We start from the raw sequence: 24,022 nt of genomic DNA, 5'->3' as shown, positions 1-24,022 counted from the left end.
ATAAATTCTCAATATTTTCCCAATCTTGTTTTGATTGGTTGGGTGGTCTTGTGAAATTACTTCATCAACTAGAGGAGACCTTGCATAAATAAATATCTGACCGATGAATCAAAACTCAATGAAAAAGTAACTGCTGAATAGCCAAGCCCCAAAGCCTTTTGTTTTTTTTTCTTCTTTTAAAATAAAAGGATGTAATCAGAAAAAGAAACATAATGGGCCAAGAGTAAAGCCCGATAGTCTAGAAATAGACCCACCCGATTTATAACCCGGATCGTTTTGATACCCGAGAACTTTAGAAGCTATTCTGGCTTGAGAAGAAAGAAAACCCCCCATTCTCCGATCCTTCTTAAATCGCGAGAGAGAGAAGAGGAGCAAACAACAGTTGAAGAAGAAGAAGATGAGTAGCATTGGAACTGGATACGATCTCTCAGTCACGACCTTCTCTCCCGATGGCCGTGTTTTCCAGATCGAGTACGCCGCCAAAGCTGTCGACAACAGTGGGTTAGTTACTCTTCATCCTCTCTCTCTCTTTTCCTTAGATCCGATTCAGACAACACGGAATTAGGTTTTTTTTTTCTTTTGTGGCAGAACTGTAGTTGGAATCAAGTGCAAGGACGGGATTGTAATGGTTCGTTTCTTCCTTCTCCTTTTGAAACACAATATATAAGAAAAAGGATTGGTCTTTTACTGAGTGTTTTTTTTTAAAATAAAATATTTTGAAGGGTGTGGAGAAGCTCATTGCATCTAAGATGATGCTACCGGGTTCCAACCGGAGGATCCATTCTGTTCATCGTCATGCTGGCATGGTAATTATAATCCTTGTTTTTACCTTTCTAATTGCTGTGTGTTCTTTGGTCGGTCTTAAAAAGGCGTTTCTCATGTCAGGCTGTTGCTGGACTTGCTGCTGATGGGAGGCAAATTGTTGCACGTGCTAAATCTGAAGCCAGAAGCTACGAGAGGTAACTCACTCACTCACTCGAAAGCATCAGTTCAGATTGATTTTTTTTTTTTTTTTGCTGTTGTTAAAGTTGCTTTTTTTTATGCCTATCCTGTGTGTGAGTGCTTTCTTGACTGGACTTTTTTTCAAATGTAGTGTTTATGGCGACGCTGTACCTGTGAAGGAACTTTCGGAGCGTGTTGCAAGTTATGTTCATTTATGCACTCTCTATTGGTGGCTTAGGTTTGTCTCTTTGCCCTCTTGTATTTCTCCTGCTTGAATGCAAAAGTTTAAACGATTTTATTTTATTTTTCAAGGCCTTTTGGTTGTGGAGTCATTCTTGGAGGTTATGATAAAGATGGACCCCAATTGTACATGATTGAGCCATCCGGTATTTCATATGTAAGTCATTACATCTCCTTCTGGTCAGAGATATACCTGTTTTCAATTGTAGCGTCTTTTTTTTCTTTAATTCTGACGTCGTTACCCTGCAGAGATACTTTGGTGCTGCAATTGGCAAAGGAAAACAAGCTGCTAAAACGTAAGCTGTTTCCTGCAATCTTATCTATCATCTCGTAGTGGATTTGTGTAGTAGTTACCTAGTTCCACTAGGGCTGATCAATTCAACTTGTCAGTGAATGAATGGAATTATAGCTTTGCAACATATGTTTCTGGATTTGTTTCAACTAAAAGGCGTTGTTATTTTACGTATTCATTCAAGTGTTTTTTATGGATCATTATTTCTTGCAGGGAAATTGAGAAATTGAAGTTATCTGAGATGACATGCAAAGAAGGCGTTATTGAAGTTGCAAAAATGTGAGTAGTTCATTTTTCAGTAGTATACTATTTGTGATGCAACCTCCTCAAAGGATCATTCTTTGCAAGATCTAATGTTGAGTCTCAATGTGCAGCATTTACAAGCTACACGATGAAGCCAAAGACAAGGCTTTTGAATTGGAGATGAGCTGGATTTGCGAGGAGTCAAAAAGAGAGCACCAGAAGGTAAAATTACAATGCTCTCTGCTTACTGATGATTTCAAAAAATAATGTCGTTCAAAAGCTTTCCCATTATAACACATAAAACTGGACTTATTCTTAGGTCCCTGATGATCTTCTAGAAGAAGCAAAGACGGCAGCCAAAACTGCGCTTGAGGAGATGGATGCTGACTAAACTGATAAAAATGGGTCAAGATTAGATATGGTGTAATGATGCATCGTCTGGTGTTTCTGTTGTAAAACTTTAAAATTTGCCTCTGAGGGGCAAATCACTGCATTTTCTCATGAACCGTTTGGACTCCTTCGTCTTGTTTCTATCGACAGTTTCTTTGAACTCTTGAGTTATTTATACACCAGTCCTTCATAGGATTATTTATGTTATGCTAAAATATTTGATCCAAATAATAAGAAAATAAAATATGGAAGATTTGTGAATCTTCAAAAAATTGTGTTAATGTGGTGTTTCACTTGAGGATATGGATTCATAAAAATAGAATGTTTTGGAAAAACGATAGAACTTGAGTGTTTAGGAATTTGATAAAAAAAAAAGAGACTATTCTACCTCTTTTAGAAGAAAAATCTTAATATTTATCCAAAAGTCTTATGCAATTTGTTTGCTTAGCTAATATTTAACTAAACTTGAAAAAAGGAAATAAATATCGAAATCTTACAATTTTATTGTGAAAGAAATAAAGATGATTAGATTTGTCATTAATAAATAAATCAAAACATGCATGTAGAAAAAGCAGTTTATGCAAACTCGGCCCAATATAAAAGAAAAAGAAGTCGCAAATAAACCTCTTCTTCTTCTCTCGTTCCTTGCTTCCCCTCTGTGCCCTACCCAATCTCATCTCCGATCGAATTCTTCTACTCTCTGCTCCGCCTCCGTCTCTAGTTTATCTCTTCATCTGATCAATTATGGCTTCAGGTCTTGTTTCTCTTTTCGTTTCCTTCTAAATCTCCTAACTGCAGAAAAACGTTTAGGGTTCTAAGTTCCCCCAAATCGGGACTTTGATTTTTTGTGTAGATGCGGATATGGAGGACTACGGATTCGAGTACTCAGACGAGGAGCAGGAGGAGCAAGACGTCGACATCGAGAACCAGTATTACAACTCCAAAGGCAATGTCGAGACCGACCCCGAGGAGGCTCTCTCCGGCTTCGCCGAGGTTGTTAAGATGGAGCCTGACAAGGCTGAGTGGTAAGAAGAATATCCCTATTGTTGTTTTTTTTGTAGGTAATTAATTAATTCTTCAGAATGACTTAAAGAAGAAAGATTTGTTTTTTTTTTTTTTGCTTTTAAAGGGGTTTCAAAGCGCTGAAGCAGACGGTGAAGATATACTATCGTTTGGGGAAGTACAGAGAGATGATGGATGCGTATAGAGAGATGCTTACGTATATCAAGTCGGCGGTGACGAGGAACTACAGCGAGAAGTGTATAAACAGTATTATGGATTTCGTCTCTGGGTCTGCTAGCCAGAACACTGGTCTCCTTCAGGAGTTTTATCAGACCACCTTGACTGCCCTTGAGGAGGCTAAGAATGAGGTCTTTTTTTTTTTTTTGTTCTTCTCAATGGTGGTGGTCTGGGTGGGGATATGTGACTTTGTTTTTTTGTTTTGTTTTTGGCAGAGACTCTGGTTCAAGACGAATCTTAAACTGTGCAACATCTGGTTTGACATTGGTGAATACAGACGGATGACTAAGGTATAAAAGACCTTTTCGTTGAAACTTTAGTACTATGTGTAGTAGTAAAGAGGTGTTTTTGATTGTTTGTTTTGCCAGATCCTGAAGGAACTGCATAAGTCTTGTCAAAAGGAAGATGGGACGGATGATCAGAAGAAAGGAAGTCAGCTGCTTGAGGTTTATGCCATTGAAATTCAGATTTACACTGAAACTAAGGACAACAAAAAGCTCAAGGTTTATTAATAAGATCCATCCGCTTTGTTGTTGCGTAATGATAATCTCTTTTTTTAACTTTTGTGACTACTAACACACTTCTTTGTGAGTGAATGGCAGCAACTGTACCAGAAAGCACTTGCTATCAAATCTGCTATTCCTCATCCTAGGATCATGGGTATTATCCGCGAGTGTGGTGGCAAGATGCACATGGCCGAACGTCAGTGGGCTGAAGCGGCCACTGACTTCTTTGAGGCTTTCAAAAATTATGATGAAGCTGGCAACCAAAGGCGTATTCAGTGCTTAAAGTATGTTTCTTCTCATCTCCTCATTTGATTATTTAACCAAACAAGATATTATGGGGTATGATGAACAAGGCAAAGGCACTACCTTTTAAGATTTTACTTTAGGCACATGTTGAGTTTCTTATAGGGTGGTCTTGGCCTAGCATCCATCTTATTAAAGTTTAATGTATTTTTATGTAAAAGGTATCTTGTTCTTGCGAATATGCTGATGGAGTCAGAAGTGAATCCATTTGACGGTCAAGAGGCAAAGCCGTAAGTCAGTTTTATTATTATCTTAAAAACCCATTTCTGTTCTTTGCTTTATATGCTTTGTCTATTTCTAAAGGTACAAAAACGACCCTGAGATCTTGGCTATGACGAATCTGGTAGCAGCCTATCAACGAAACGAAATCATAGAGTTTGAGAAAATACTCAAGGTAAATAAAGTTGCAAGTTTTATCGAGTTGTTGTTATATCTTATCAAAACGATGGTTTACTAAAATGGGATAGTCTTGGAATGTAGAATAACCGGAAGACAATAATGGACGATCCATTCATCAGAAACTACATGGAAGATCTGCTGAAGAAGGTGAGGACACAGGTGTTGCTGAAGCTGATAAAGCCCTACACAAAGATCGGGATCCCTTTCATATCGAAGGAGCTTAACGTGCCAGAGAAGGATGTGACGGAGCTGCTGGTGTCGCTTATACTGGACAGCCGAATCGATGGACACATTGATGAGATCAACCGTTACTTGCTGAGAGGTGACAGTGCTAATGGAAGGAAACTTCACAAGGCGGTTGATAAATGGAACACACAGCTCAAGTCTCTTTCCATGAGTATCACCAACCGAGTCTGTTAATTTACCAATCCACCTCTCTCTCTCTCTTTTCCATAGCTTTGACATTTTCGTGTTTCTACCATTTTGTGGATTACATTTTTTTTCCTTCACTTCGCTGAATTCTCTTTTGATGGTGATATGTGAGTTACATTTTCTTCCAAAAAATCTGGCCGATTTAAAAAATACTACTAGTAAAACGAATATCAAAACCATTAGGCACCACTTTAGAAATCTTTTTTTTTGGTTATAAAAGTAATTTATTTTGACCAATTAGAGATAAATTTCACGTTTAGGTGGAGAAGGAATGGGGTTGGCTTTTTCTTATCAATAAAGTGGTGGCAATCTTTGTAAAAGGGATATAAAGAGTGGAATATGTCCATTTTGGAGTGCAAATGATGTTTAAACCAACAAATTCTACCTGAAAATGAAGATTACTCAGCACACTGCTTTGACACCGTTTGAAAGAGGTTGTTGACAAAACTCTGGAAAATGAAAGCGATGCCAAAGATTCAGACATTTTTATATTTATATGGAAGGCTCTAACAAAGAGCATTAGTGGTATCGGCACACTCGAGAGGCAGTGTGAAGGCTGAAACTATCTCTCATATCCTTTCCAAATTTACTGTTATATTTTAGTTTTATGATATCTTTACTTCTTCTGTTATTTGAGTTCTTTTTTTCTGCAAACGTTGTTATTTAAATTCCAAGGACCAAGGTGCTTCTTTAAAAAATGTATGAAAGCAAAAAAAGTTAGTGTATACAGTGCGTTATCTGAAAAAAAGTTCTACTATTAATTAGATAATCCATCAAGACAATTTTTCCAATGATTTGCCCGTCAAGATTTTGTTTCTCGGCTAGACCAAAGATTTTAGAGTTTTTTTTTGGTAAACGATTTGAGAGTTCTCTAAACATACTTGTCTGAAGTTCCTTTTCAACTATGCCAAAGGAATGTATGGGAATAGCTAATTCTTTAACATTCCTTCCAATTTACACCATTTACAAGGAATATTTGGTACCTATGATTCCTTAACATTCTTTTTAAGGAATAAAAGATTACAATTATTCCTTATCAAATTAGGAGAGGAATGCCTTTTCCTTTTATTTTATTACTTCTTATTCCTTTTTTTCTATTCCTTTTATTCTTATTGTGGTTACCAGTGAGAGCCAATATGAATAAATATTTGTAAGGGATGATGATAAACTGAACTCGTCGAAAAATGGATATCAGTTTACAACTAAGATTATAAAATAAACGAATCTGAACAAGAAAATTAGGTTCAATCTTTCGAGGATATTGCACTGTTACAAACTGACCCACCTATCGGCCAGGGCCCACTGTCCACTAATTAAAATAGTAAAACCATTGCACATTTATCCGGAATGGAGAACTTTACCAAACCGAAAAATTGAAATTGAAACCAAACTAAATTTCATTAATATCATAAAAATTATCTACCTTTAAAATAAAAAGTAACTGAAATCAGACTTACTACCAAACTGAAAATTGAATAGATATCCAAAATTTTAAAATACAAATCATATACTTAAATATTAATTATATATACTTCTATATCACCAAATATTCTAAAAATATTACTTATAATCTGGAATATTCCAAAACCCCAATTTAAATCTATTGGAATATGCTATTCATCATCATGAATCATACATATATATAAAATGGAAATGAAAACAAAATTTAATATTAAATAAATACAAAAGGGAGAAGTCATATCTGAACTGAATTCATCCCGAAATCTTGCATATAAGACGAATGAAAACTAAAGTTAATATTAAATAAACCTCAAAAACATATCTTAATTAAGTTCACCCCGACTAAATCCATTGGAATATGCTATATCATCATGAATCATGCATATAAGATGGATTCAAAACAAAATCTAATATTAAATACCCAAAAAGAATAAAACAAATACGAACTGAATTCATCCAAAAATCTTGAATCAGTTTGGGTTACTAAAAAGAAGATGATTAAGATGAATAATCAACAAGACCAAATGCACAAGAATGGCAATATAAATGTTACGTTGTCACCAACACGTCACTTTCATGAAAGTAATTAATCATAGAGTCACGAGCTATTTTCCCATGATAATTATCGAAATAGCTCTTGGATCCTTAATCATACTAGATTGTGCTATATATTGAAAATTTCAAGTGATATACTCATCAGGACAAGTTGAAATTTTTTTGTTAGCCATAGTTTTTCTAATTGAGTTCCCTTGAAATTTTAAAGAAGCAATTTTTACTCGTTTTCGAAAATATTTTGTATTATAGACCTCATAAGAGAATATTATGAATTAGTTAGACCATCTTCAGTGATACACAAAAACTTACTCTATATCTCACTCTAAAATAAAGTAACTCGAATTACTCTATAATAGAGTGAATTATATAATAATGTTAGTTTTTTAACTCTATATTTGGAGTGGAAAAACAATATTAATCTATAATATTGATGTGCGTTATAATTCCATAAGTTCATGTTATTAAATGTTGTTTCATTTTGAAAAAGTAAAAGTTTAAAGACAAAAATGAATTCTACCGCTGGATATGCTTTTTACAAACACTAAAGTTTTTTTTTCCAAAAATAATAAGCTCTTTATGTCTTTATCATCGTGTATAATCAGGATCGACCTTGAGATTTTGGGGATTGCGGCAATGTCTATGTAAACTTTTTTAAAAAAAAATTAGGAGCCTAAAACATTTTTGGGAAAAAGTTATATCTATGTAATTTTTTCAAAAATTTCGAAAAACTATTGCAAATGTTTCACGGCTGTTCACGACCTGTCCTGTGTATAACATCTGCATCTCTGTGTCTCTCTCAAAGACCATTTCAATCTTCGGAACATCATGCAGATCATTTCAGCTTATCCCAAAAAGTCAAAAAAATATAAAGGTTCTTTTATAAGATTTTTTATCAAAAGAAGGAAAGTTAAATATAAAATCTTTTTTTGCGACTATTATTATTTTATATTTATTCTTTATTTTAAAAACATAATAAAGTTTGACAATATTTTATTTCTTTTTTAAAAGATATTGAATATGAAATAACAAAATTCTATTGGTTGGGTGAACCTAAAGGTTCACTCTAGGGGTGAACCCAAGTATTTCTCATTAGAAAATTGTTGTTGTTCTGATATTCTGATGTTTTGATATTTTTATATTATTTTTAATTTTACCGAAATTTGTATAAATTAAGAATACTTTTATAATTGATTAAATGATTTTATAAATTATATTTTTAATGTTATTTTTTATAGAAAGTTATATTTTTAATCTTTCTGAATCAAAACAAACACCATGTACTATGAAACAGAGGGAGGAGTATATAAATGGAGACATTATCTGTGTTATGTCTTGCTTCACTCATAAAATCCTCTGTTGATTCTTAGCCTTCTAATCAATAGGATGAGAAGAGTTGGTAAATATGAAGTGGGAAGAACAATTGGGGAAGGAACTTTTGCTAAAGTAAAGTTTGCAAGAAACTCTGAAAATGGTGAACCTGTCGCTCTCAAGATTCTTGATAAAGAAAAAGTCCTCAAGCATAAGATGTCTGAACAGGTCTTCTAAGTCTCTGTTTCTGTCTTTTAATGATCTGATACAATAAATAGATCTTTTCTTAGCTTCCTTCCTTTATTGATTTTTGTTTACAGATCAGAAGAGAGATAGCAAATATGAAGTTGATAAAGCATCCAAATGTTGTTCAATTATATGAGGTAACATTGTTTCTTTTGATTTATGTGAGTTAATACGCTACTAGTCTAACACTGGTTTTGCAGGTGATGGCAAGCAAGACAAAGATATTTATCATCTTGGAGTATGTTACAGGAGGAGAGCTCTTTGATAAGATTGTAAGTTTTCTTTCAATAATTTTGGTGATTGATAAAGGATGGCGTCACATTATAAACTGAAATAATCTGATTGTGAAGATAAAATACGGGCGGATGAAAGAAGACAAGGCTCGAAGTTATTTCCAACAGCTTGTACATGCTGTTGACTACTGTCATAGCAGAGGTGTTTACCATAGAGATCTCAAGGTTACATAATTTAAAACAAGTTGCTTTATGCATGAGGTGTTACCATATCTCAATTTATTCATCTCTTTTTGCAGCCTGAAAATTTACTATTGGATGCCTATGGAAACCTCAAGATCTCAGATTTTGGGTTAAGTGTTCTGTCTCAACAAGTCAGGGTAAAGAACATCCATTTCAGTTTTGTCTAGGGATCTTGTTGTCTGAAAATTTATCCAATACTTGTTCTTAAACATGGTTTATAATACTTTTGGATAAGCAGGATGATGGACTGCTTCATACAACGTGTGGAACTCCTCACTACATTGCTCCCGAGGTCTGCCTAAGCATATCTTATAATATTATTATTCATTGCAAATTTCTTAACTTGGTGGGGATTTTAGGTTCTTAATGATAGAGGCTACGATGGAGCAACAGCTGACATGTGGTCATGTGGTGTTATACTCTATGTCTTGCTAGCTGGTTACTTTCCATTCGATGATTCTAATCTAATGAATATTTATAAGAAAGTAAGAAATTCTCGTTACGCCAATCCTTATTTCAGTTTTTATAACATTCCCTTATTATTGCTTGCAGATTTCATCTGGTGAATTCAGCTGTCCTCCGTGGCTCTCACTTGGCGCCACAAAACTGATCACTCGGATCTTAGATCCGAATCCGACGACTGTAAGTAATTTGACATGCTAATTGCTAAATAAAGGGCCTTTATTAAGTTGTCTGTTACTGGAAGTTTTCAACATGAACTTTATAGTCGTTATAAATCCATGAGTTGAGTAAGGGAGCTCTATACTTTTTCCCAACTTTTATCATACCCCTATTTCTCTACGCACAATCCCCTATGGGCTCTCATGATCTTCTATACCTCTTTTCCATAATTTTATTTTTGATCAAAACCCAAAATCCTAAATCAAATCCTCCCCCCCTCTTTAAAACTATACCCTAACCCCCCCTCCCCCCATATGGATTAGTGAACACATGGGTAAGTATTTAACTTCTATACCTTTCAAATTTGAAAAAAAAAAATTTTAAAATCGTTTTTAACCATATTTTGATGATTTTCGTGAAACTATGAAAAAACAGTTTTTTGATTTTTGAAATATTTTTATCAAATTCTATAAATCAAATAAAAAATATTCACGTTTCCGATTTAACTTTATAATTTTTTGTTAGACATATAAAATTAAAAGAAGAAAACTGTCCAATAGAGATTGATGAGTGAGAAATAGAGGCATGAGAGGAATTGCCTCTTTTCCTTTGTACCTTTCACTTTATTGTAGGACAATCATGTTTCCGACTTTATATTAAAATGTACAATCTTATCTGCTTCATATTTCATTTTAGATACACACTTTTATGGTCATAATCCACGGAAAAGTACCTATATCAACCTAAATTACCCGTCCTGTATATTCATTTCCGAATTTTGTAATAATGTGTATTTTATACCAAATTACATAAAAATTTAAAAATATTATATGAACTTTAGATACTGTGTATTTTCATTCCCCAACTTTATAATAGTGCATATTTCATAGTTAATTAAACAAAAATTCAAAAATATTATAACTCTCAAAATTATGTTTATATATATATATTGACTGTCAAATATGTTATTTGACCATTAATTTATCAAACGACGTTGATTTTGATAAACTATGTAAAATTTAGAATTTAAAAATGTTACATAAACTCTCAAAATTGTGTTTATATATATTAACCGTCAAAATTATTAGTCATCCGTTAATTTATCAAAATGACGTCATACGGGTGGATATATAATTGGTAGACTAAAGTAATTTTTTTTTGTATAAATTTGTAAACATTAACTGATATTTAAGTTGTAATTTAATTAAATAAATGTTATCATATTTTTATTGTTCCAGTTTTATCAAATAGATATATAATTATTTATGTTTTAAAATTTTACTTTAGAAATCATTAATTTATAATTTTAAACTAATTATTATTAATTTAAATATTTACTTTATAATTTTACTTAAAATTAAAACATATTATGAAAATTAGAATCTTGTGTTCTTTTACGTTTAGATTAGAGGCAAACGACGTTGTTTTTTGATAAATTCTGTAAAATTTTAAAAGAGAACACAAACTCTCAAAATCGCGGTCATATATATATATATATTGACCGTCAAAGATATTAATCATTTATTTAATTTATCAAATGACATCATTTTGTTTGAATTCTGTAATTACAAATTAATACATAAACACGATTTTGAGAACTTATATAGTATTTAAAATTTTAAATGTACAAAACTTATCAAAAACAACGTCGTTTAATAAACTAATTGTCAATATTTAAGCACGATTTTGAGAGCATGTAATATTTTTGATTTTTTAGTTCAGTATAAAATATACACTATTATAAAATCCGGAAATGAAGAAACACAACACTTAAAAGTTCATGTAATATTTTTGAATTTTTATATAGTTCAGTATAAAATACTTACTACTAAAGAGCTAAGAAAAACATAGACACCACAGGTAAAGTTCAGGTTGAAATATGCGCTTTCCTCACAATCCACCAATAATTCTCGGTTAGTCGAGTGGAAACTGGAAAAGATAGTAGACATGGTTAAACATTCGAATCAAATCGGGATTCTCAACACAACACCTATTAGTAGATTTTTTTTGTTTTGTTTTGGTTATGCAATTTGGCAAGGGTGAACTGAGTTGACATGGTTTTGTGTGTCAGCGTGTAACACTGCAAGATGTTTTGGAAGATGAATGGTTCAAGAAAGATTACAAGCCTCCAGTGTTCGAGGAGAAAGCTGATTCAAACATGGACGATGTTGAAGCTGTTTTCAAGGACTCCGAGGTAAGAACAGTTTTTTTTTTCATTTATATATTTAAGAATAGCATCATGAGATTGATCATCTACAGGAACATCATGTTACTGAGAATAAAGAAGAGCCGCCAGCTGCAATCAATGCCTTTGAGATCATCTCAATGTCAAAGGGGCTTCACCTCGAGAATCTGTTTGGTCCAGAACAGGTTTGTGTTTTGTGCACGGTTGTGTTCCTATATAAGAACTGGCATATTCTTGTTTCTCTATTCTAACGACAGATTTTATTTTTGTTTTGTTTTTATTTTTGAGAAATAGGAATTTAATAGAGAAACAAGGATAACACTCAGAGGAGGTGCGAATGAGATCATCCACAAGATAGAAGAAGCTGCAAAGCCTCTCGGTTTCAATGTGCAAAAGAAGAACTACAAGGTTAGTGAAACTCTGGTAAGAAAAGGAAAATGAAAAAGCAAAATGACTAATCTGTGGCGTTACTTGAAATCAGATGAAGCTTGAGAATGCGAAGGCTGGGAGAAAAGGGAATCTCAACGTGGAAACGGAGGTATATTATTATATGAGATACTGGACGCATAAGAAAAAGTAGGTGATGATGGTTTATGAGTTATTAATCCAGTGTGTTTGTGTTGTAACAAGCAGATATTCCAAGTATCGCCAAATCTTCATATGGTTCAGGTATCAAAATCAAATGGGGACACTCTTGAATTCCATAAGGTAACTCCATAGCTTGGTCTACATTAAGATCATAAGTTTAGTATTGGTTTTAATAAGCTAAGGATAGATGATGCCGTGTTTGCAGTTCTATAAAAAGCTCTCTCATTCTCTGGAGGATGTAATCTGGACAAACAACGAAACGGGAAAGTGATGTATGAACGTTTGATCTTTTGGTACCAACTGGCTTTACTTTGTTTATGTGCTTTTTGCATTTCCGACTACTTTTAAAAGGATGATGAGAGAAGGGTTGTGGGATTGGTTTGTGTTAAAGACGTGTAAATATGAACTGCAATATTACTTATAATATAGTAGCTTGTTACCCAAGTGCTTACAGATTTGCCTAAGGTCAATATTAGTGCCACAGTTGCTTAGAAAGTTTGTGATTCTATAACGATATACTTCCTCTGTTTTTTAAAGATATATATTCTAGATTTTTCACATATATTAAGAAATCACATTAAAAATGCATTGATTTTTGTGAATAACAATTTTCTATAATCTTTAACCAATAAAAATCTAATAAACACAATTAATTTTTTTGAAGTTAACATATTTTCATTAAATAATACATTGAAAAATAAAAAAATGTATCTTTTTAAAACAATTTTTTTTTCTAGAACATGGATCTTTAGAAAACAGAGGGAGTATATGATTGCATACCATGATTGTTCGTCCATATGCCATCAATAGACGAGGAACAACCCGGGCAATGGTAGCTACACGTGTGGACATATATAATATGTATAGAAAAGAAAATGTGGTTAAATTGCTACATGTATGGACATAATATAATAACACAACCGACTGCAATGTCTGCATTTGAACATTCAACATAAATAATTTAGAGAAAATATCACGAGGTACTTGTTGCACTTATATCAATAATGGCCATTGATATGTTGCTCCAGATCTGAAGTTTCTTAGCAAGTTCATCTTAAATTACAATCAAATAAGTAAATATTGGCCTAATTTTGAAGGATGTATTGGTGCAATTGATGGAATTCATGTAGGTTTTATGGTGTCTCAGAGATGAATGAAGATATTAGAATAAACGAGCAATTACATCTATATAAACATCCTTGTGATATGCAACTTAGACATGTTATTTACATATTCTCATGTTCGTATTTAAGTATCTATAAAGGTTTTTTATGTCAGTTCGAAAATGATAATAATTTTTATTTATTTTCATACATGATACTCTCTCCGTTCCTGAAAATAAGATTTTTAGACAATTCGCGCATATTAAAAAAACAATCAATGTTTTTAATTGAACTTTTTATTTATATTTATTATACATTTTCCAATAACCATGAATCAATAATATTTAATCAATTCAAATGTTTTCAATTAATACATCTTAAAAGTATCAAAAAGTACCTTAAAAATCTAGAAAATGTATTTTTATGAAACAAAAATAAAATCTAAAAAATCCTACTTTTCAAAAACGGAGAGAATAGTAAATATTATTTAGATGATTCAGAATATGTATTTTTTTGTACTTAAGCTATCTAAAATTGTATGTTTTGTATTATTTAATTGAAGGATAATTACATCCAAATAAGTGTAAATCTTTAACTATAAAAGGTTCGGCCTATTTTATTAATATTGCTTTATTTTAGTTTCCCCATAATTGTTCTTGCATTTTTCTTTTAGTCTCAGGTGCCGGAAAGTGACTAGAAAACGCTAACATACACCTTTTTATCATAAATTTTCGCAGCAAAAAAAGAAGGAGATAAATACTCCGAAAGATGTGTTTAAATCTCCCCTGGATTCGCTCTCTGCTCGCAGTATATACCATTCTCTAATTTGATCTTCTCGCAGATTTTTTTTCCTGTTAAATTAATAATTATTTAAAAGGCTGTTCCCAATTTCTTCCTGTGAAATGCATTTTCTAGTTTTTTAAACTCTCTCTTTTCAGGTTTTCTTATTAATCGATTCTGGTGAGGTTTTTCGAAATCTCTACTTTTGCGATCACTAGCTCTGAAGGGTTTATTATCAGAATCAGAACTGAACATTTTCTCTACTGGTTGTTCCAACTTAGTAATGTAACCTGTCTTATTAGAATCTTATTCGTTTTATTTCAATATTTTTAATATATCAGTTGTCACAATCCTTCACCATTTACTTTGAAAATCTTATAAGCTTTTGTCATAGCAACTCATAGCAACTTATTTTGATTGTGTGTTAGAATGGTAGATAAAACTCACACAAGATGGGTAAAGTTCTTCGCGAGGATGATTTCGGATCAGACCAAGATGTTGCAATAGAAAAAACATTTCAAAAAGGGCCATGGACACCAGCTGAAGACCAACTTCTGATAGCTTACGTTGATAAACATGGTGAGGGTAATTGGAACGCTGTTCAAAAACACTCTGGCCTCTCTCGCTGCGGCAAAAGCTGCCGCCTTCGTTGGGTGAATCATCTGAGACCCAGTTTGAAAAAAGGCGCTTTTACCGACAAGGAAGAGCAGCTTGTCATTGAACTTCATGCTTCTATGGGTAACAAATGGGCACGAATGGCTGCACAAGTATGTCACAACTCTCTTCTTTTGTCTTCTTTCCATTTGCTCTAAAGATCTTGTTAGGAGCGGATCTAGAAACAAATTAAGTTGGGGGCACAAATCTTTTTTTCACTATATATAATTTTTAGGGTGGGGGCATTTTTGTAGACTTTATAGTATTCGTTAAGGAAAATAAAAAATTAGTCGGGGGCACGTGACCCCATACGTGACCCTTTTCCTTTTCAGCTACCGGGCAGAACAGATAATGAGATAAAGAATTTCTGGAACACGAGACTGAAGAAACTGCAGCGACTTGGCTTACCAATTTACCCTGATGAAGTTCTGGAGCAAGCAATGAATGCATCATCTCAAAATGGTCAAAACTCAAACTCATTGGATGGTACTACTCATCATCATAGTCAAGAGTCATTGGAGCTAGACTGTCTCGAGATCCCTGAATTCGACTTCAAGTACCTACAGCTCGACAACTGTTCCTCCTACTACCAGTCTTTGCTTCGCAATGTTCCCATGGGTAACATTATGGGATCTCCTTACATGTCCCCTAACCGCAAACGCCTTAGGGAACCAGAGACAGATTTTCTTGACACCGATGGTTATGCAACCAACGACGAGCAAAATGCTCAGCTATGGGACTATCCTCAGTTCCATGTTGTACCAGAAACTCATTTGCTTGGCAGTGATGCTACTTATTCTTTTCCTCCTTCTGGGCCCGAGGCTGAGAAGTTGGAGCTCCCTTCATTCCAATGTTTCGACCCTCCAGGCGATTGGGAAAGGCTGTTACACTCTAACCCAATGCCGTTTGTTGAGATGTCAGACAGTACTTTAGTTCAATCTCCTCCTCTCGCGGATTGTCCATCTCCTGGGTTGTTGGAGTCAGTTGTATATGGATCATCAGGTGAAAAACAAGCAACAAATACTGATCCGGATTCACCGCTGCTTCAGTCTTCTCTATTTGGCCACATCGAGCTCACACCAGCAGCCACTGCAAACAATACAGGTTATATACCCTCTTTAGGCATTACCAGTCGCTTTCATTGTTTACGTATTCAATTCTCTCATTCTTTATCTGCAGAAACAGATTTGGTTCGTTTCGGTCCAACTACTTCTAGTGAGAGACGCACATCTCTTGAGAGCGGTGATTGGATAAGACAACTTCTTGGTGAGGATAGGGACTACCACACCAAGTAGAAGAGGATTGATTCTCTCGATGGCCTGATGCACTCTTGTCTCTGGAATCTGACTCATCCCGAGTTCTTGTAGCTTGAGATGAGAAAAGGATGCACTCGTCAGCGTATATTAGTAGTCTGTATGTCTTTACTTATATCAGTACTTGTGCCGACAAAAAAAATAACGACCGGTTAGTTATCTCTTTAGTGGCTTTTATAAGCAACCATCGTTGCCGCTGTCGTACGAGATTATAATAAAAATTTTGATCAGCCCGCTACTATGTTTTAGTATCCGAAATAACAAATATCATGCAAGGACCACTAGTATACCTATACTTGTAGAGCACGTTCATCTCAGCTCTGATATTGTAAGTAGTTGTAAGCCTTTCACATTAATAAGTACTGTTGCTTAGCTTAAGGAGTTCAAACCATTAAAAAGTTCTAATGGCAGAACATATAAAGAGTTGTTTACATTAAGACACTTTTAGATTTTCTCTTACACTTAAAGACACTTCTTACATGTGACACACTTTATTGTGGACCAGCAATAAATTGTAAACAATTTTACTCTTAATGGAAACAATGGACACTAAAATGATGTGTGGATATATAGTGCGTGGATGTGTGATTTGTGGACGGAGTATACGTGAACAAATGATGTGTGGATGAATGATGAGTAATGATGTGTGGACATGCGATGTTAATGTGCTTATACTAGATTACATAGATACTGTATGTTTTGATTCCACAAAAAAAAAACAATATGTGTGACATGAACACAAAACTACACCGATCTATTGGATACTTCTCCCATGACCACATTCAATCTAACGTAACTAGCTTTTGATCTCTAATATGACAACTCTGATCGAGTTCTAATGGATAAAACAACTGTGATCGAGCTGTCTTGCCGGAGATCGAGTTCTAATGGATAAAAACCATGCTCAATGTGGTACATCTACAAGTTTACCTATGATATTATATATATAATATCATAGAGTAGATAAAAGATAATTTTGTCTTGTGCATTCTTTATGTCCAATCCGGGTTCAAGTGGGTTTATTGACATTTTACCGTATATCAGAAAGTTAAAATTTGTTTTTTTTTTTCGGATATTCGGATATCAGTTTGGTTCTTGGTTCGGTTTCGGTTATTCGAATATTAAAATATAAAAACCATTCAGATATATGAGAGTTTCGGTTCGATTTCAGTTTTCAGATATTTCAATTCGGTTCCAGTTCGATTTTTCGATTCCAATTTTTTTGCCAGGGCTAATATGGACAACAATGAAGGAGAAAATATACTATTCCTTTCATGCTATAATCCATACTAGGCAAATGTATTTTAGCTAATAATTATTTTATTTTATATGGGGGTTTAAAGATAACTGCAAATGAAAACGGGTGAAGCTTTTGTTATAGGACCTCATATTAGGCTAAGACCAGTATTAATTAGGGAAACGATATCTCTACAAATCCCTACTCTCCTCATAGTCATACATTAGAGAAAGAGAATACCATTAGTCATTAAAAACCCCTTGCGTAAATCTCGCTCAGATTTTATTGTTTCCATAAGAAAAATTTAAAGAAGACAAATCTCACTTTTCCATTTCAAAGAGACCAAAGCAAAAGAAAAAAAATCATGAAGAGAACAAGAGACGACGATCCTTCTCACTTTCTCCATCAATCCTATGATGATGATGAAGAAGATGAAGAAGAAGATTCTTCCTCTGGAGGGTTTCAGCCGCCGTCACCACCGCCGCAGCAAGTGAAACACTTTTGTGTGATCTGCAGCAAACAGTTTAGCTCCGGTAAGGCATACGGAGGCCATGTGAGAATCCACTCGAGCGAGTACAGTAGCAAAGGAAAGAGAAAGAAGGTGAAAACGAAGAAGAGAAAGATTTGTTTGGTGAACAAGGAGAAAGAGAAAGAGAAAGAAAAAGAGATAGATCTGATTAGGGCTGACGTCGAACGTGAGATCATAAGATGTTGTTTATGTGGAAAAGAGTTTCAAACAATGCACTCTTTGTTTGGACATATGAGGAGACACCCTGATCGGAGCTGGAAAGGGGTACGTCCTCCCCTACCGGAAAAGCTCAATCTTAGCTTTTTGGATGATGATGATGACGATGATGAGAGTGATGATGAAGGTGATGAAGTGATGAGTGGTGTAACAAAGGATGTCCATGACGCTGCTCGCTGTCTAATGATGCTCAAGGCGGGCAAGAGAAAAGCAACCATGGAAACAGCAAACTCCGAGGTAAGAAGTTTTAGTTATTGTAATGACGAAATGGATGTAGATACGAAGATAAAGATGGAAATCGAGGTGAATGTGAACAATCCTCAAGATGAAGCTAAGAAAAGATCCTTAGAGATTGATCTGAATCAGCCTTGTCATGATTCGTACTAACCGCTTAGCTAGTTTGAGTTTTCTTTGTAATTTCCATCTCTCTTAAGGAGTAGATCATTGCTCTATGAATTTACATCTATCTATATGCATTGTGTTATCTCCTACCTAGAGGCTTTGTAAATAATGAAGTCCTTTTATGATTCACAGATTATTTTTATTTTTATTTTTATGTGGTCAACATTCACAGTTTTGGTTTGCACCTTTTCTTATTGTCAATTTCTCTTGAATACTTCTTTAATGTTTTTTTGTCTCGGTAGAATAATATTTTATTGCTTGATCTACTTCATATTCTCATAAGAAGGATTGAGCTTTCAAGTTGTGAATATTTTCGTGGATCGAGTTGTTTATATGAATAATACGTAGTTGATTGATATATTATTCATATCACTCACCATATGTATCTCAAGATTCTCAACTTTACACATATGAATGTATAAATATAATAGAATTGGGCTCAAACCAAGCTGGCCACAAAGATCTTTACGTCACAAAAGCTAGCTTACCAGCTTGGGCGAAACTGCACCCGAGATCCGAACTAAATGCTAACCAAAAGATTCGAATCCTAACTAATCCAAACAGTAAAAATAACTGGACAGGTCAAAGTTTTATTTACCAAACCAGAAATGAGTTCATATCGATAGGTCTTATTTGGAATGGGGAAAACATTCAAACCCGAAAAACCGAATCAAATATGACTCGAAAAAATAGTACTGAATCCGAACCAAAACTTGTTAAATATGCTAATGGATTCAAAAATTTAGTATCTAGAGAACTCCAACTCAAACCGAATTATTTCGGATATCCGAATATATCTGAATCAGATTTATAGACATGAATAAATTAACTATTTTTAAATTTAATATCCAAAAATATCTAAAATGTATAGGATATTTTGAAGTTGTAAAAAATATTTGAGAAATACATAGAAATAGTTAAAATTAAATATCTAAAATATCTAAACAATACTTAAACACCAAAATATTTAAAATATATATTGATTCTTCATGAATATATTGAATCTAAACCAGTTTTATGTTATGTTTAAGTATTTTGGCATACATTATTTGAATTTACATATTATATATTTTTATATTTTGAGAAATATAAGTATATAAATTTAAATATTTTAAAAATAATTTAAATGGGTTATCCAAATCCGAACTGAAATTTACAAATACCCGAATGAGATTGGAAATTTTTACCCCAAAAAATTGAATAGACCCGAACCGAATCCGAATGGGTATCAGAACGCCTACACCTATATCTACATAGAGTTATAAAAGTAAGTTCCCGCTAGCATTTGTAGATTAGCATTTGTGGACGGTTGCGGATGGATAAATATTTGTTTTTAATTAAATTTTAAAATTAACTATTTATAAATAAAATATATGTACATTTGAAATTAAAATTCACTAACAGTATCATAATTTAATGTGTAGAAACTTTATACCAAAATCTTCAATATAATTTTAATTTTAATATATATATATACATATATAAACGAACAAAAAGCTATAATATAACTCTTCAAAAAATCTTATTGACATTATAACTTTGATTTAAACTACAAAAATAAATAAATAATGTAATATTATTATTAATTATGTTTTATTAATAATAATTGTATTTTATCATAATAGTATGTTTTTGATATTTTATAATATTATAATGTATTAATATTGATAATTTTTATTAAACCGTTGCAATATATCATAATCAACTAATCATGAATATTCTGCAAATGAACAAATTTTTAACCTCTAGATCAACTGTATAAATTCCTTATTAACTTAAGTAGAAACCATAACCATTCACTTCTATAAATTCTCACAACCACAACCGCAACATTTGAGTTTCAACCAGCCAAACCCGAAATATTATTACCGAATCGGACATGAATCGGTCCTAGGAAACTGAACCCAAAATCTCAGGAAAAACTCTACCGAGTCCATACATGTACCCAAACGTCTCATCCAATCATGTGTGGGATAATTTAACCATATCTTAACCATAGTATCAATGATACACTACAAATATGAGTATCAACATAGCTAACCTCGCTCAGATCGGCTCAAATTGACGATGAATTAAGATTTTAATATATAGATACCTTAACTCGATTCATTTATTATTTGTAAATTAAAACTCAGATTATCTGAGTTAAATTAAATGAAATAGTTCCCGATCTAAAGTAAAACATATACAGCATAATAATAAAATGATTCAAGATTTAAAAATATTTAAAAAAATCTCTTAAGACATGATAAAATTATATTATTTTTTAAAAATATATAAAATTCATCAATGATATTAACATTATATTTATTTTCTTTTAACTTTTACACGTGTGTGTGTGTGTTTTGTCTTTTGATCTTAAGCATATAATCGATTTAGTCTTGGGCCTTAATTAGTCTGGGCCAGGTATCAACCATTTTACTCGTTGTGGGCTTTATCAACGAGAAAGTGAAAACTATATCCATCAGAATGATGAAAAACGAAGAAAAAGAAAAGAAAAACTCACCTATTGGATTTGGATCAAAGGAAGAGAAAAACAGACAAGGGGAGATACAGACAATGGCAACAACGGCTTCTCCTCCATTTATCTCATCATCTCTCAACTCCACTTGCACTTCTTTCAGAACCAGTCTCCCTACTTGTTCATTTTCTCCGAAGCTTCTTCCTCGTCGTCCCCTTGCGAGTTTTTCAGTGAAAGCTTCCAGAAAGCAAGTCGAGGTAGGTAAACGATTTTGTTGTTACGATCTGAAAAATTTGATTACTGTTCTGGTCGGTTCTCACAATTCCTCTTGGTTTGAGCCTGATGTTGTTAGATAGTATTTGATCCTGACGAGAGGCTTAATAAGATTGGCGATGATGTTGACAAAGAAGCTCCCTTGTCAAGGCTTAAGCTCTTCTCACCTTGCAAGGTTTTTTTTTTTAATAAACACACAGTTTCATGTTTTTTTTATATAACATACATTCTCTTGGAATCGTATCCTTAATCATTACTCTTTTCTCAGATCAATGTTTTCTTGAGGATAACGGGCAAACGTGAAGATGGGTTTCATGATTTAGCCTCTCTGTTTCATGTAAAATCTCCAAAGTTTTTAAAACCTTTTCCCTATTTTGTTTTTTTTTTCTCATTTTCCGCATTTTTGATTAGGTGATTAGCTTAGGAGACACAATTAAATTCTCGTTGTCTCCTTCAAAGTCCAAAGATCGTCTTTCCACCAACGCCTCTGGAGTCCCTGTCGATGCGAGAAATCTGGTTAGATTTTTTTTTTTTTTTTTTGATTAATCTCTCTTTCACCCCTGAATGTAACGGCTTGTGTTGCTTTTTTTTTTTTTGTTTTTGGCAGATTATAAAAGCACTTAACCTTTACAGGAAGAAAACTGGTAGTAGCAAGTTCTTCTGGGTAAGAACAATATAACATCATATTTCATACACTTGTTAAAAAAAACTTATATGTCTCTCTTCTTTTTTTTTTATGTGGAAAAAAAGATTCATCTAGATAAGAAGGTGCCTACTGGAGCTGGACTCGGTGGTGGAAGCAGTAATGCTGCAACTGCACTCTGGGCAGCGAATCAACTCAATGGAGGTCTTGTCTCCGAGAAGGAACTCCAAGATTGGTCTAGTGAAATAGGCTCTGACATTCCTTTCTTCTTCTCGCGTGGTGCTGCCTTTTGTACCGGGAGAGGTGAGGTGTGTGTTTTTTCGCGCTCTCTCCCTTCCCTTCTTTGGCGGTGGCATTATTTCTTGTTTTTTTATTTTCTTTATTTTCTTCTAAGATTGTCCAAGACCTTGCTTCTCCTTTTCCTTTTGATCTTCCGATGGTGCTCATAAAGCCCCGAGAAGCATGCTCCACTGCTGAAGTTTACAAAGTAATCAACAACTCAACTGAACCACCTTATGATTTTAAAGTTTTTGCTTTTCTTCATGGCTTTGGCTTTTCTCTTTTTTTTGTTTCTTTTCCAGCGTCTCCGTCTGGATCAGACAAGCAGCGTTGATCCATTAACATTACTGGAGAATGTCACTAGCAAGGGTGTATCTCAAAGCATTTGCGTAAACGATTTGGGTAAGAGCTCTCTCTGTATGCATTATCTCCCTTCCTTTTTCCCAACAAAGATAGTTAAAAGGACTTTTACATTTTCTGCACTTCCAGAACTGCCAGCATTTCAAGTTCTCCCATCTCTTAAACGCTTGAAGCAACGTGTAATAGCATCTGGGCGCGGGGAATATGATGCTGTCTTTATGTCTGGGAGGTATGCCACTCAGTTGAAAATTTTCATAAAAGGTCAAGAGCATTGCATCTAGTAGTTGAGTATACACTATGATGCTACTATTGTATTTGGTGTTACAAAATTGCGTTTTAATAAGCTACTAAAAAACTTATTCAGTGTGCTGAGTACTGTTTGCTAGAAGAATAGGAGATTGGTAAATCAAAACCTTGGGTTTGTTTTGGTGCTAATCTTTGCTATGCTATAAAGTTTGACTTGTCTTGGTATATGCATATAATAGTGGAAGCACCATAGTTGGTATTGGTTCGCCAGATCCTCCGCAATTTATATATGACGATGAAGAATACAAGAATGTCTTCTTGTCTGGTATGATCTTTTACAAGTAGTGGCTTTCTCTTCTTCTGGATTTTTTTTTTTGTAACATGTAAAGGAACTAAATTCCAAGTAAAACTCATTGCAGAAGCAAACTTTATGACTCGAGAGGCTAATGAATGGTACAAAGAACCTCCATCTGCATCTGCTACTACTTCATCCTCCGAGTCTCGCCTAGAAATTGCGAATGAGATGTAAAACAAGTTTAAGGCCAAAAGAATTTTTTTTTTTGGATTTAATTCTCTCAAATATTTATACCGGTCTCGTTTTCTTAGAGTCTGAGCTTGTCAAAGTGTATCATCATTTCTCAAAGAGCAAACAAGAATGTTGTGATATCATTTGTATTTTAAGAAGATCATTAAAATTGCAGAAATGCAACAATAAAAAGGAAAAAAAGAAAACAAAAAGGTAATGAAAACTTTGATTCTGTTGTCTTTGTTTGTCACCAGGGCGTCCGTTTCGAAATGCATCGAATATTACAGATCGACTATTCCAATGAGCCATAGTTTTGCGATACAAATTTGCTTTGACAATTCGTTCATTCTTTCTCATCATCATGCCTTTATAAACAGATTTCTTTAAAAGTTTCCTAAACCATAAAAATCCATGCCAATGGATTTAGAAGTACTGAGACCCTAGTCGGATGTTTTGTTGATTCAATAGACAAACTGCGCGACTTGGATTGACCCATATATGATTCTCGTGAACTATACCATCATGCTTAATCTACATAAGCTTTCTTTAACAACTCTCTAACCTTCTCATACCT

The 24,022-nt window shown here is 33.8% G+C and overlaps 6 protein-coding genes across 10 annotated transcripts; all 6 read left to right on the top strand.

Moving 5' to 3' along the window:
• The first annotated feature begins 292 nt into the window (after positions 1 to 292).
• Positions 293 to 2,269, top strand: LOC108812049 (proteasome subunit alpha type-3). Its single transcript, XM_018584193.2, has 10 exons — positions 293 to 501; positions 589 to 628; positions 723 to 806; positions 886 to 959; positions 1,094 to 1,180; positions 1,255 to 1,339; positions 1,432 to 1,478; positions 1,688 to 1,753; positions 1,849 to 1,939; positions 2,037 to 2,269. Exons 1-10 carry the CDS (start codon positions 398 to 400, stop codon positions 2,106 to 2,108), a joined length of 750 nt encoding a protein of 249 aa, XP_018439695.1. The 5' UTR covers positions 293 to 397; the 3' UTR covers positions 2,109 to 2,269.
• Positions 2,270 to 2,699: 430 nt separating this feature from the next.
• Positions 2,700 to 5,090, top strand: LOC108812048 (COP9 signalosome complex subunit 2). The gene is made up of 9 exons (XM_018584192.2): positions 2,700 to 2,861; positions 2,961 to 3,132; positions 3,237 to 3,477; positions 3,562 to 3,636; positions 3,715 to 3,849; positions 3,949 to 4,136; positions 4,317 to 4,385; positions 4,459 to 4,549; positions 4,636 to 5,090. The coding sequence occupies exons 1-9, from the start codon at positions 2,852 to 2,854 to the stop codon at positions 4,972 to 4,974; spliced, it is 1,320 nt and encodes a 439-aa protein (XP_018439694.1). The 5' UTR covers positions 2,700 to 2,851; the 3' UTR covers positions 4,975 to 5,090.
• A 3,216-nt stretch (positions 5,091 to 8,306) lies between these two features.
• On the top strand, positions 8,307 to 12,875 carry LOC108809044 (CBL-interacting serine/threonine-protein kinase 3). Its single transcript, XM_018581168.2, has 14 exons — positions 8,307 to 8,538; positions 8,631 to 8,693; positions 8,757 to 8,828; positions 8,907 to 9,014; positions 9,089 to 9,169; positions 9,271 to 9,324; positions 9,392 to 9,517; positions 9,585 to 9,674; positions 11,725 to 11,847; positions 11,913 to 12,023; positions 12,133 to 12,246; positions 12,320 to 12,376; positions 12,472 to 12,546; positions 12,632 to 12,875. The coding sequence occupies exons 1-14, from the start codon at positions 8,386 to 8,388 to the stop codon at positions 12,695 to 12,697; spliced, it is 1,293 nt and encodes a 430-aa protein (XP_018436670.1). The 5' UTR covers positions 8,307 to 8,385; the 3' UTR covers positions 12,698 to 12,875.
• A 1,500-nt stretch (positions 12,876 to 14,375) lies between these two features.
• On the top strand, positions 14,376 to 16,532 carry LOC108810575 (transcription factor MYB104-like). Of its 5 annotated transcripts, none has more exons than XM_056987621.1 (4): positions 14,376 to 14,489; positions 14,738 to 15,076; positions 15,296 to 16,067; positions 16,149 to 16,532. In XM_056987621.1, the coding sequence occupies exons 2-4, from the start codon at positions 14,762 to 14,764 to the stop codon at positions 16,256 to 16,258; spliced, it is 1,197 nt and encodes a 398-aa protein (XP_056843601.1). In that variant the 5' UTR covers positions 14,376 to 14,489; positions 14,738 to 14,761; the 3' UTR covers positions 16,259 to 16,532. The 5 variants fall into 5 exon arrangements, with proteins under 5 accessions (XP_056843601.1, XP_056843600.1, XP_056843597.1 ...); XM_056987620.1 differs by having other exon boundaries at positions 16,143 to 16,531; XM_056987617.1 differs by having other exon boundaries at positions 15,296 to 16,532.
• Positions 16,533 to 17,735: 1,203 nt separating this feature from the next.
• LOC108808638 (uncharacterized) lies at positions 17,736 to 18,815 on the top strand. The gene has a single exon (XM_018580752.2). The coding sequence runs from the start codon at positions 17,878 to 17,880 to the stop codon at positions 18,643 to 18,645; it is 768 nt and encodes a 255-aa protein (XP_018436254.1). The 5' UTR covers positions 17,736 to 17,877; the 3' UTR covers positions 18,646 to 18,815.
• Positions 18,816 to 21,154: 2,339 nt separating this feature from the next.
• On the top strand, positions 21,155 to 23,687 carry LOC108806778 (4-diphosphocytidyl-2-C-methyl-D-erythritol kinase, chloroplastic). The gene is made up of 11 exons (XM_018578971.2): positions 21,155 to 21,378; positions 21,474 to 21,569; positions 21,663 to 21,731; positions 21,806 to 21,910; positions 22,002 to 22,058; positions 22,145 to 22,345; positions 22,432 to 22,524; positions 22,619 to 22,718; positions 22,806 to 22,905; positions 23,162 to 23,247; positions 23,342 to 23,687. The coding sequence occupies exons 1-11, from the start codon at positions 21,220 to 21,222 to the stop codon at positions 23,449 to 23,451; spliced, it is 1,176 nt and encodes a 391-aa protein (XP_018434473.1). The 5' UTR covers positions 21,155 to 21,219; the 3' UTR covers positions 23,452 to 23,687.
• Positions 23,688 to 24,022: the final 335 nt, after the last annotated feature.

This window comes from Raphanus sativus, chromosome 6 (assembly GCF_000801105.2).
Source record: "Raphanus sativus cultivar WK10039 chromosome 6, ASM80110v3, whole genome shotgun sequence".
Lineage (NCBI taxonomy): Eukaryota > Viridiplantae > Streptophyta > Magnoliopsida > Brassicales > Brassicaceae > Raphanus > Raphanus sativus.
This window is presented reverse-complemented; position numbering and strand designations above follow the sequence as displayed.

Coding starts and splice junctions, on each gene's coding strand:
- LOC108812048 (XM_018584192.2), top strand. Junction 3,478..3,561: donor TTGAGGAGGCTAAGAATGAG/GTCTTTTTTTTT, acceptor TGTTTTTGGCAG/AGACTCTGGTTCAAGACGAA. Junction 3,850..3,948: donor AGGACAACAAAAAGCTCAAG/GTTTATTAATAA, acceptor AGTGAATGGCAG/CAACTGTACCAGAAAGCACT.
- LOC108808638 (XM_018580752.2), top strand. CDS start 17,878: ATGAAGAGAACAAGAGACGACGATCCTTCTCACTTTCTCCATCAATCC.
- LOC108806778 (XM_018578971.2), top strand. CDS start 21,220: ATGGCAACAACGGCTTCTCCTCCATTTATCTCATCATCTCTCAACTCC. Junction 21,379..21,473: donor CTTCCAGAAAGCAAGTCGAG/GTAGGTAAACGA, acceptor TGATGTTGTTAG/ATAGTATTTGATCCTGACGA. Junction 22,346..22,431: donor TTTGTACCGGGAGAGGTGAG/GTGTGTGTTTTT, acceptor TTTTCTTCTAAG/ATTGTCCAAGACCTTGCTTC.
- LOC108810575 (XM_056987617.1), top strand. CDS start 14,762: ATGGGTAAAGTTCTTCGCGAGGATGATTTCGGATCAGACCAAGATGTT. Junction 15,077..15,295: donor GGGCACGAATGGCTGCACAA/GTATGTCACAAC, acceptor TTTCCTTTTCAG/CTACCGGGCAGAACAGATAA.
- LOC108809044 (XM_018581168.2), top strand. CDS start 8,386: ATGAGAAGAGTTGGTAAATATGAAGTGGGAAGAACAATTGGGGAAGGA. Junction 9,015..9,088: donor TTTACCATAGAGATCTCAAG/GTTACATAATTT, acceptor CTCTTTTTGCAG/CCTGAAAATTTACTATTGGA. Junction 9,170..9,270: donor TTCTGTCTCAACAAGTCAGG/GTAAAGAACATC, acceptor TTGGATAAGCAG/GATGATGGACTGCTTCATAC.
- LOC108812049 (XM_018584193.2), top strand. CDS start 398: ATGAGTAGCATTGGAACTGGATACGATCTCTCAGTCACGACCTTCTCT. Junction 807..885: donor TTCATCGTCATGCTGGCATG/GTAATTATAATC, acceptor TTCTCATGTCAG/GCTGTTGCTGGACTTGCTGC. Junction 1,479..1,687: donor GGAAAACAAGCTGCTAAAAC/GTAAGCTGTTTC, acceptor TATTTCTTGCAG/GGAAATTGAGAAATTGAAGT.